Source organism: Plasmodium malariae (assembly GCF_900090045.1).
Source record: "Plasmodium malariae genome assembly, chromosome: 4".
Classification (NCBI taxonomy): domain Eukaryota; phylum Apicomplexa; class Aconoidasida; order Haemosporida; family Plasmodiidae; genus Plasmodium; species Plasmodium malariae.
The window spans coordinates 828,455-840,654 of NC_041778.1; the positions used below are offsets into that span (position 1 = coordinate 828,455).

Consider the following 12,200-nt stretch of genomic DNA (forward strand, 5'->3'; position numbering starts at 1 on the left):
ACAAAAAAGGAGAAAAAATTAATGGACAGAAAAAATAAACAAAAATGGAGCAAAAATGGGTGGACAAAAATGGGCCAAAAAAAAGGTGGTCCAAAGGGTAGGAAAAGAGAAACTAATATATTTTTTTACTTCCACAATGTGCGTCTTTCACCATCATTTTTTGTTCATCATAACTTCCAACATGCTCTCTTATGCCTTTATATATATATATATATATATATATCTGCCTTCTCTCATTTAATTATCAAGCCTATTTTTGAACATCCTCAATTATTCAATAATTTCTCTTTATAAAAAAAGGTGTCAGCTATTCGCTATGCCCAATTTTATTCTATTTTTTAAGCGCTCAGTGGGTTTACATAATAATCTAGCTAGAATGCAATTTTTTCTTTCATCTCTTATTATTTTTACCTTTTTTCTTTCCTTTTTTTTTTTTTCCTTTTTCTTTTAAATACTTCCCGAGGAGATAGGAAAAAAAAAAGAAAAAAATAAGATAAAAATAACAATAAAAGAAAAAAAAAAAAAATGGAATTTTGTTCAAGAGCTATGGCATATATGGAAAGAGATGAAAATTAAATTTAATTTTCTGCACAATGAAGAAAAAAAAAAAAAAAAAAATGAATTTTGCGTATGCACCATAATTTGTAGGACGGAAAAAAAAAGCCTCAAGGAAAATGCAAGTTGTAGAATGCCCAAAAAAAATGAATTAAAATATAAAGTATATAAAATAAAATAATAAAAAATAAAACAAAACGATGGAATAACAGAACGACAAAATAATAAAAAAAAAAAAAAAAAAAAATAGAGGCACTATTTTTTAAAAAAAAAAAACACTGTTTAATAAGTGATATTTTTAGTTAGAACAAAAAAGTATAATTAAATGACATTGTAACTTTCAAATTTTGGCTAGAAAAAACGATAAAATTTCAAAAAATTAAAATTTTTTTTTTCATTTTTCCAAAAAAGATTATAATTTAAACAATTTATAAACACGCCTTTTTAGTCCACATCCCATTATATTCCTCTATTTTTCTGAAAATTTACACGTTCTGCTTGCTTATCATAATAAAATAATGATGCGCTAAGTCAAATGCCAATTTTTCCAAAAAAAAAAAAAAAAAAAAAAGATGAAAAGGTTGCAATAGGACATGTTTCCCAATTTTCTAATAAAAACAGCGGGAAAAAAACATAGCGCAGTGAACACAGGATAACAGGAAGAAAAAAAAAAAATATATATATATATATATATATATGTATATATAAAATAAATTACCATTTTTCGATATATTATATATTTATACGTGTAAACATATGTGCAGCTTTTTGCTCGTGACCAGTTATAAGAAAAACGTCAATGAAAGGACGAAAATAAGCTCGTTCAAGTTATGAGGGCTAAGGATAACTTATTTGGCTAGCTGTCCCTTTGACGAAAGCGAAATTAGTATAATTTGGGCATGTCAAATTATATGGTATGCTAACACGTATATTGGTGCAAGTGTACATATACATGTATATGTAAGCATATATGCATGTATGCACGCATTGCCGACCTTTCTCGCAATGGCGTTCTTCTGTCCGAACTGCCACAACATTGTTTTAGTACACATCGAGAGCGGAGTTTATTTTTATTGTAAAACATGCAATTTTAAGTATAAGGTAAAAAATAAAATATATAACAAATTTGATTGCAAAGAATATAACAAAAATATTCCTTTAGATGCTGTTGACATGAACAATAAAAACATGTCCAAAACACAAGGTAAAAAAAATGAAAAAATACTGACAAAGTTTCAATATTAAATATATATATAAAGTAACATTGTTTCTTTCTCATCAATGTACTACACGACATGTTCATTATTACTTCGCCTATTTATGCCCATCCTGATATGTTAAACGGATAAGTGTCTAAACAGATAAATCGCTGAACAGTCAGTTCCTATATTTTTTCTTACCCTTATATTTTGTCCTTTCAGCCATATGTCCAAAATGCACGAATGACGAAGCTTACTTTTACAGCCTACAAATCAGATCCGCAGATGAACCGAGCACAATCTTTTACGTTTGCGTAAAGTGTAACTACCACTGGAAGGAGTAAAACGAGGTGATAACTTATTTAGGTGTTATTTTGTCGTATACATATATAAGTGCTTTCGCTATTGAGCTATTCGGCTTCTCAGCTACTTCGCTATTTGCTATATCGTTTTATCGTTTATTATTTTTATGGATGTGCGTTTTTCCGCTTTTCCTTTTTGTTGGTTTATATTATGGCGCTTTTACGATGAGAAGACTTATCATCGTTCAGACATGTTTTCAGAATTAACAGTAGGCATTATAACAAGGAAGTTTTTCAGTTTTGTTTTTCCTCGATTTTGCACTGTAAAAATTATAAAATGAAAAATATGAAATAAAATTCTTGTGATATTTCGCAATTTTTACAATTTTTTATAATTTTTTTTTTTTTTTTTCATTCTTTACAACTTAAAATTTATACATATAACCCTTAAATGCAGAATAGAATATAAACTAAGTTTAAATAATTTTTCCTTTTAAAACATAAAAAGACGCCTTAATTTATTTTCAAGTAACTGTCTTTTATTAAGACAAAAATGGATATTACACCTTTTCTTCGAATGGTTACTCGGAAAAAACTCAAATATATTTACATTAACATGGAATAAAAAAAAAATATAATAATAAAATGGAAATGTGTTAAGATATATGTATGTAGGAAAACTGATTAATTTGATAGACGACCGTGTTTTTTTAAAAAAAATATTATTACATAAGCTTTTCAAAATGGAAATGCTCATTCGTTACAAGAGGTGGACATAACCTGGACAACACTACGGTTACAAATATGCTTCCTATTACAACAGGGGAAGCATAATTTTGTGCGCACACAAGCATGTACATATGTGCATATGTACATACGTATACACACAAATGTACCAGTAGCGATGTATATATGGATTTGTTCATATACATATATATATATATATATATATATATATACATTTACAACGAGGGGTTATTATATCACCCACAGCACATATAATACGAAAGAGGCGTGGTTCTCAACATCAATCTCTTCCTTTATTTTTATAACGTGCCATAATTTCAAGCTTAACATATGGGCGGATCTCTAATAATTGTGAAATTCTCCTTCGAGCTTCCTCTAGTAATGCTAGAAAATTTTAGTATCACTAGTTTTTTATTACATTAAGAACATATTTTTCGCTTTTTCCATATTTTTTCAAATTTTTTACATTGTTACACCTTTTTTAAGTACGAATTACATTATTATTTTGTGTGCAACTTTGAATTTTTTTTTTTTTTTTTTTTTTTTTTGAACTTTTAATTTTTCCCTACTATTGTGTTATATTAATCATATAAAATGAAGAATAACCCACTTTAAATTAGCATTCGACTGATCGGACAACATTTTGTTGATCTAAAAAATGCATTGGTAACATATGTACAATTAAAAGTAAAATCATCCTAATTTTTTGTCCTTATATTCAAGGTTATAAAACAGGTACCTGATTTGTTCAGGTAATTTTAAATATCACCATGGTTCCCATTCCCTTCTTTAGCTCCACTTTATTAAAAAATATGTGGTACATGGGATATAGGTATATACGTATGTTCGTATGGGCATATGCACGTACTTATATGTATGTATACACGTTTCCAAATTATTTAGCACTAATTTCTTTCTTAAAAGTGCGTAACAATGAAAATAATGAAAATAATGATAATAATGAAAATAATGATAATACTGAAAATAATGATAATAATGCAAATAATGATAATAATGATAATAATGAAAATAATGATAATACTGAAAATAATGATAATAATGATAATAATGAAAATAATGATAATACTGAAAATAATGATAATAATGCAAATAATGATAATAATGATAATAATTAAAATAATGGTAGTATTAATTTATTTACCATAAGGAAAGCAACTCATCATGGCCCTTTAAGTAAATTTTATTTTTACGAACACTTGGTTTTTTATGGAAATAACACAATTTTTTTTTTATCTTTATTGTATATATCTTTCTTTTTCTTTTCTTTTTTTTTTTTTTCTACATAAAAAACAATGTAAATTGTACGATAATTTTTTGCAATATGAGCTATGTTATAAATATTGTATAAATATGTATAAATACATATATATGTTTATATTTAATATATATATAATACATAAACGTAATTTGTATTATTTATATTTTTTTGTTTTTGTTTTTTCTTGGAGATCTTTCGTTTTGTATACCTTTTTTCCTTTTTTAAAAAATACGTTTAAATGCAAAGCCAAAATAAAGAAAAAAGAAAATAGAAAATTTTGCTCTAATTTTTTTTCATATTATTTATTTACAAAAAAGTTTGTTATGATTTTATACATAAAAAAAAAAAAAAAATTGGAACAGAGTTTATGGCAATATGAAATAAAATTTAAATTCAAGTATTTGCATTTATATACACTATATGGAAATAACGAGCATGATTATTTTCATACGTACAAAAATATGTATATATATATATATATTATTATGTATATATACTTATGTACATATATATATATATATATATATATATATATATATATATATATATATTTGTTTTTTTATTAGTAAGCATAAATCGTAAATGTTATTGTATTTGTATTTTATTACGTACAATGTACATGTATATTACGTCATGTATATTATATATACATATTATGCGCCATTGTTCGTACATTCGTTATAACAAAATGCATGAGAAAAGCATGCTAGAATGAGAGAAGACTAGTAGGAATATTTGTAAGATACATGGAATAAAAATTTTTGAATTCATTTTATTTGCTCAGTTAAAATTTGTATTTAATATTTTAAATTTCAAAATGATTATTAAAAAAAAAGAAATATAAAAAATCGCACAAGCATTTTTGAACAAGCATCTTTTTTTAGGTAAAAAGAGGCCATTAAAAAAAAGAGAGTTATTAAGCCATCCATAATATATATATTATATTTATTTAAGTACATCAATTTTTGCATAATATATACATATGTATTTATTTATCTTACATTTATTGATCTTATACTTACATGCGTACATTTGTTATATACTTACGTACAACATATATAAATGTACACGTGTATAATACATATAGTGCACATGTAACAACGTATGTGCGAATACGTACACTATGTATGTGCCTTACATGTACATATATATACTCATATGAGCATAGATACGTATGCACATATTTCTTTGATGAACAAGTAAATTTTACAGTTGCTACCATGTTACAAGTAATAACAACTATAATTTAATTTTAAGTATATTTTGAATGCAATTTTTTTATTTTTTTATTTTAATAATACTCATTTGTGATAGCAAAAAAGCAAGCATATTTGTATTATATTGTTTTATAAATTTATTTTAAATATTATAATGATATAAAAATACATAAAATATATTATTTCCAGAGTGTAAAATAATTTTAAAAAAGTTTTTATAAAGTACACAATTTTGTTGCCTAGATTTTTGTTTAAGTTTGTAAACACGCTATTTATGAGACCATTTATATGTGTAATATTTTGTATACCCTTGTCCTTTTTTTTTTTTTTTTTTTTTTTTATTTTGTTTTTTTAACTAGTAGTGCATTCTACTACATTAAAATTAATTAAGAACAAAATAAGGCATTAATAAAATAAAGCAATATTATACTATCTTTTATAGTAAGATGATAGTACTCAGTTGAAGTACGTATGTTTGAAGATATTGAGAAGTTGTTTTTGTTTTAGTTCAAAGCCATTAATTTTACACATATATGTACGTATATATATATATACCTATCCCGTCATGTGTAAAAATTTTATATACATGCGAGCAGGTGAACGAATGCACGTACAAATATACGTGTGCATACAATCTATGCGTTTGTTTATGTGCAATTTCATCCAGTACAGAAGGAACAATCTTTTAACGTGTTCGCATGTACAAGATGCTGGTTTATTCCCGTAAGAGAATTATTAAAGGAATTGTTTCATCATAAAAACTTTGAATAATAAGAGCATTCAGTCATTTATTATTGGCTTGTTAATTTATTTTATTTTAATTTTTTTTTTTATTTTTTTACCTTTTCACGTTTTTACTACTTCGCTTCATTGTTTCATTGCTTCATTGCTTCATTGCTTTTTTATGTCTTTTTATTTTTATTATTATTTTTTTTTTCAACTCTCCACTTGTCAATTCTATCGCCTGTACGTTGTTACAACCTTTGACCATTTTAAAAGAACTAAATTTGTTGAATTTTATTAAAATTTATTGAATTTTATTGAATTTTATTGAATTTTATTAAAATTTATTGAATTTTATTGAATTTTATTGAATTTTATTAAAATTTATTGAATTTTATTGAATTTTATTGAATTTTATTGAATTTTATTGAATTTTTCTGAATGTTTTTGTATTTATTAAAAATGTAGAAAATCTTTTTTTTATAATGAATTATATTTCATGCAAGGTAAAAAATAAAAAAAAAAAAAAAAAAAAAAAAATAGAACATATAGTATATATAGCATTAAACATTTTAAATATTACATATAATTAGTGGTGTGATAAAAAAAAAAAAAAAAAAAAAATGACAGAAGGGAAAAAAATAAATGTAGAAATAAATTCCTTTAAAGAAGGCGTTAATGTGTATTATAAAAAAAATTATGATATAAATGAATATAATAAATATTTAATACATACTGATGATATAAAAGGAAAAAATAATAGAAAAGTAAAGAAAGATATTTGTAAAACTAAGTATGATATAACTACTGCAGATTCAATTTCAACAACAACAGATGAGTTGTCATACTCATATCAAATAGAGAGTAAAAGTGAAGACAAGGGATTATATAATTTATTTGAGGAGACCAGTTTCATAAATTTACAAGACCAAAGTCCAGATGAGCAGGTGGTTAAAATTGAAGAAAGGGAAAATATAAATGAAAGAAATGAAAGTAATACTGAAAATTTAAACAAAAATTTAAGCAAAAATTTAAGCAAAAATTTAAGCAAACATTTAAGCAAACATTTAAGCAAACATTTAAGCAAACATTTAAGCAAACGTTTAAGCAAACATTTAAGCAAACATTTAAGCAAAAAAATTAATAATAATAATATAAATAATGATATAAATAATATAAATAATGATATAAATAATATAAATAATAATATAAATAATATAAATAATAATATAAGCAAAAATATAAGTAATAATATAAATGACATAAACAATAATATAAACGATATAAATAATAATAATAATACAAATGGCAATACAAATGGCAATACAAATGGCAATACAAATGGCAATACAAATGGCAATACAAATAGCAGTACAAATAGCAATACAAATAGCAGTACAAATAATAGTATAAATAATAGTATAAATAATAATACTCCTTGTTTGAACAGCAATGTGCTATTAGAGAGAAAGGACATAGAATTATCGAGGCACAGTGAAGATGATAATAACAAAATTTTTAATAATAAGGTATTATATAACAATGAAAATTTGATAAAAAATAAAAATGAAATGATTAACACAATATTAGTAAATCCTGATAACAATATTTGTGTTAAAAAGGATATAATTAGTGCTGACCATTATAGCAGTGCTGAAAATAACGAGTGCATAGATAATGATCATATTGAAGAGTTAGATAATAATTTAGAACAAAACACATATTTCATAGAATCGACATTTAAAAATGCTCATTGTGGATACTCAGAATTCTTTCAAAATAATTTTTTTTCGCACCATATTTCAAATAATTTGAACAGTATAGGTTGTGTGAATAGTATGAATAGTATGAGTAGTGCAAATACGATAAACAGTTCAAATGGTAGAAATGTAAATGGCTTTTCTAAAAGTCATAACCCGACTTTTGACGGTTCAAGGTCGCAAATGGGTAATAACGTAAATGTAATAAAACTTTTTGGTAGAAATGATCAAAATAAGCTCGGTGTAATGCACATAAGAAATATAAGAAGTATTGGCAGCATTGCGCAGTATATAAGTACTGATGGTAGTAGCAATAACGATGGCAGCAATAACGACGGAAGCAATAATGATAGTAGCAACAACAGAAGCAGTAATAATGCTAGAACAATGAAAAGGGGCTCTGAAAGTACTGGGGAGGGTGTTGTCAGTAATATGGAGAAAATGAATAACTTAGGGAAGATGAGATATTTAAGAAGTATGAGCGATATGGACAATATAGGAAGTATGGACAGTATGAACAGTTCAGGTAATGTGAGAAATTTGAGAAGTATGGATAGCTTGAAATGTGTGAGCAGTTTGAATAATATGGAGAAATTACGAGTTCTGAAAGGTTTAAAAAACGTGAATTGCGTTGAAAAGTTAAGAAGTGTAAACAAGCATTTTCATAATTTAACTCAAGGAACTGCAGAGAATTTAAAGAATGCTGTTGAATCTGCAAACAGTTTAAGCATGAACGGTTCAGAAATTTTGAGGGATACAAATGACACTACTTACAGTTTAAGTATGAACGGTTCAGAAATTTTGAGGGATACAAATGACACTGCTTACAGTTTAAGTATGAACGGTTCAGAAATTTTGAGGGATACAAATGACACTGCTTACAGTTTAAGTATGAACGGTTCAGAAATTTTGAGGGATACAAATGACCCTGCTTACAGTTTAAGTATGAACGGTTCAGAAATTTTGAGGGATGCAAATGACCCTACTTACAGTTTAAGTATGAACGGTTCAGAAATTTTGAGAGATGCAAATGATCCTGCTTACTGTTTAAGTATGAAAGGTTCAGAAAATTTGAGGGATGAAAATGACATTGCTTACAGTTTAAGTATGAACAGTTCAGAACATTTGAGGGATGAAAATGACATTGCTTACAGTTTAAGTATGAGAGGTTCAGAAAATTTGAGGGATGAAAATGACATTGCTTACAGTTTATGTATGAACAGTTCAGAACATTTTAGGGATGCAAATATCTCTGCTTACAGTGCAAGTATGAAAAGTGCGAATAATAATATGTACCATTTAAGTTTACCACTTAACAATAGTAGAAAAATAAATGAAATGAAAGGCAATACAAAATCGCTAAATGAGGCATGTGAAGCTACTCCAAATAATTTTAAAAATTCCTCTTTTATGCAAGAGAGTAATATAATAATAAATTATATGAACAGAATTGAAGATAATGTGCAAAATTTTTTGAATATCAGTTCAAAAGATGTAAAAGTTTTAATGAATTCAGTTCCTCATGTGATCAGTAAGAGAGATGATACACATACAAAGGTAAAATCCTCAATATTGCAGAGTATCAATGACGGTAATAATATTGCCATTAATGATAGTGCAATATATAATGATAATAATAAATTGAATAAAAGCATTGTATTTGATCATGAAAAAGAAAGTAATCAATATTTAAAATGTACGAACAGTAACAAGAATAAGGTGCAGCAGTCTCGTGGTAGTAAGATGAATATGAAAAGTGAAAGTGAGAATAAAGTTGTTATAAAAGACATATCAAAAAATGGAAAAGATTTAATAGATGGGTCATCTAATAAAAAATTTAATGGTAGATATTATAAAATTTTAAAAAATATAAGGCAAAATAAAAATTTAGCTAATTATGAATTCAAGGACGTTGCGGAAGCGTATGATATGGGGAATGATAATGATAACGATAATAATATAAGTAATAGCAATAGCAATAGTAATAGCAATATCAATAGCAATAGCAATAGCAATAGCAATATCAATAGCAATAGCAATAGCAATAGCAATAGCAATAGCAATAGCAATAGCAATAGTAATAGCAATAGCAATAGCAATAGTAATAGCAATAGTAATAGTGAAAATATTAGTTATAGTAATGCCCCCCCTCGTTGTAGCAGTAGATACGGTGAAAAGATGCACTATAGAGAATTCTTCCATGTAGATGAAAACAGAAATACGAAAGAAGTTAAAATTTGTACTAATAAAGTAATTTTGACAACTTTCGAAATGAAAACATTTTTATTAAATACAATAAAAGCCATAGGGATAGTTTTTAAAAAATGGAAGGTAACAAATTTTGGCATGTATTTTTGGTTTCATATAAAATGTATAGAAAGTGAAACAGACCTAAATTTTTACATTTCTATTTTTAATTCCTTGTTTGAAAAAATTACAGGAAAAAATATTTATTATCAGTGCAATGATTTAAATTATATAGTGAACTTATTTAAGGAATTTATTATATACGATTGCAAAAACATTTTTAAGAAAAGTATAAAAGTTCTGAACAGATATGCAAAAAAAAATTCCCAAAATTTCTCTATTTTTGATAACAGTGAAGATATAGTAAATGTGAACGAGTCTCTGCTGTTAATTAAGGAAGAAATGAACAACACTGGTAGTGATGATAATGATAACACTGGAGGTAGTAACGATAGTGATATACATAATGGTAATCGTAATAGTAGTGATAGAAACAATAATAATATTATGACTAATAGTAATAGTAATGGTAATGGTAGCAGTAATGGTAACAGTATTAACAAAGGAAATAATTTTTTTTGTTTTATTTTTAACGCGCTAAAAGAATATTATGAATCTTTAGGGAAAAGCGGTCAGGAAAAAATTTACGTATCCAATATGTTTGCAAACTTTAATGAATTAAACTATAACGAAATATTCAGCTTTTTTTGTGAGCAAATGAATTAGTGTAGTGCCATGATACACACTTAATGAATAACCCCTTTTGTAGGATGGAAGAGTATGTGATTGAGTACAACATCAAATTAGAGTAGTTATTATACTATGCATTTAATGTGCTGTTTATTTATTTTCCCTGTTCAATTATTACACTTTGCAGCCATAACACCTTAAGCAATTGTTAAATAAAATGCGTAGTTCAAGGAAGGTACGAAACGTTATAACAATAAAGGATACACAAAATCTTTTTATTAAAAAAATAAAGAGAAAAACAAAAATAAAAATAAAAACAAAAATAAAATGAAAAACAAAAATAAAATGAAAAACAAAAATAAAATGAAAAACAAAAATAAATTGAAAAAGAAATGTACAAGTTATTTTAAATAGTAATTTTACTAACTTTTGTTGTGTTTTTAATATTTTTAATTTTTTAAAATTGTTCATTAAAAAAGAAATTATTATATGAAAATGTCGTACATACATTAATGATATTGTTTGAGTAAATTTTATTAAATTTATATCATTGCAGCCTATTTTTTTTTTTTTTTGTTTTCAAAATGTTCCATTTTAAATTTATTAGCACAAGATAAAAGTGTTTATATATGCATGATACATATTACATACATTTTATACATATGCTTATGTATACTTGTCTACATACTGATCATACACCCCATATTAAGGGTTGGCTTTTATATGTCCTTTCATGCACATTCTTTCATTTTAGTTTATGAATTTTATATCATATGTGAACACATCATAATGTTGTTCGATAAAAATTTTTAAAACTTTGAATTTAACAAATGGCGAATAATCAATAAATATTATTTTTTTTTTGTTGAAGAAAAGCGCATACACAAAAAAAAAAGAAAAAGAAAAAGAAAAATGCATATATATATATATATATATATATATAAAGGAACAAGTAACAGAACATATAATAATGGCTTTGTAATAACACTTGAATGGATTTAAATGAACAAAATTTATGTTTACATATGAATAAATAGTCTTGTATAAAAGAAGAATAGAAAATCTCCTACATATTTGTGTTATCCAAAACTTAGTATTATGAATAAATTAGTGAAAAGACAATGCCCACATTTTCTTATATGTAATCTGATAATAAGGTGATGCGAGAGCTAGCTTTTTTTTTTTTTAGCTAGCTAAAATATAAATTACAAAGAAAAAAAGAAAAAGGAGAGAAAAAGTAAAAGTAAAAGTAAAAGTAAAAGTAAAAGAAAATTTTAACGATTTTTACACAAAATAAATTGGATTACCAGGATTAACTGCTTATACGTTGCTGTAAAATGTACGGACGCTTATGAACTGTGCTACATAATTTAAGCTTACAATCCACAACACCCTTTTTTGTGTACTTCTTTTTTCCTCTCACGTAATAATGTACTTTGCAAATGTAGAGTAACCTTGATGAAGTTCCGTAGGAGCAATTG

General features: G+C 25.4%; 2 protein-coding genes across 2 annotated transcripts; both read left to right on the forward strand.

Moving 5' to 3' along the window:
* Window positions 1-1,560: 1,560 nt before the first annotated feature.
* Window positions 1,561-2,098, forward strand: PmUG01_04025900 (DNA-directed RNA polymerase III subunit RPC10, putative; the record flags this gene model as incomplete). Its single annotated transcript, XM_029003258.1, has 2 exons — window positions 1,561-1,759; window positions 1,977-2,098. 2 exons carry the CDS (start codon window positions 1,561-1,563, stop codon window positions 2,096-2,098), a joined length of 321 nt encoding a protein of 106 aa, XP_028859709.1.
* Window positions 2,099-6,645: 4,547 nt separating this feature from the next.
* On the forward strand, window positions 6,646-10,755 carry PmUG01_04026000 (conserved Plasmodium protein, unknown function; the record flags this gene model as incomplete). The annotated part of the gene is made up of 1 exon (XM_029003259.1): window positions 6,646-10,755. One exon carries the CDS (start codon window positions 6,646-6,648, stop codon window positions 10,753-10,755), a length of 4,110 nt encoding a protein of 1,369 aa, XP_028859710.1.
* Between the last annotated feature and the right edge of the window lie 1,445 nt (window positions 10,756-12,200).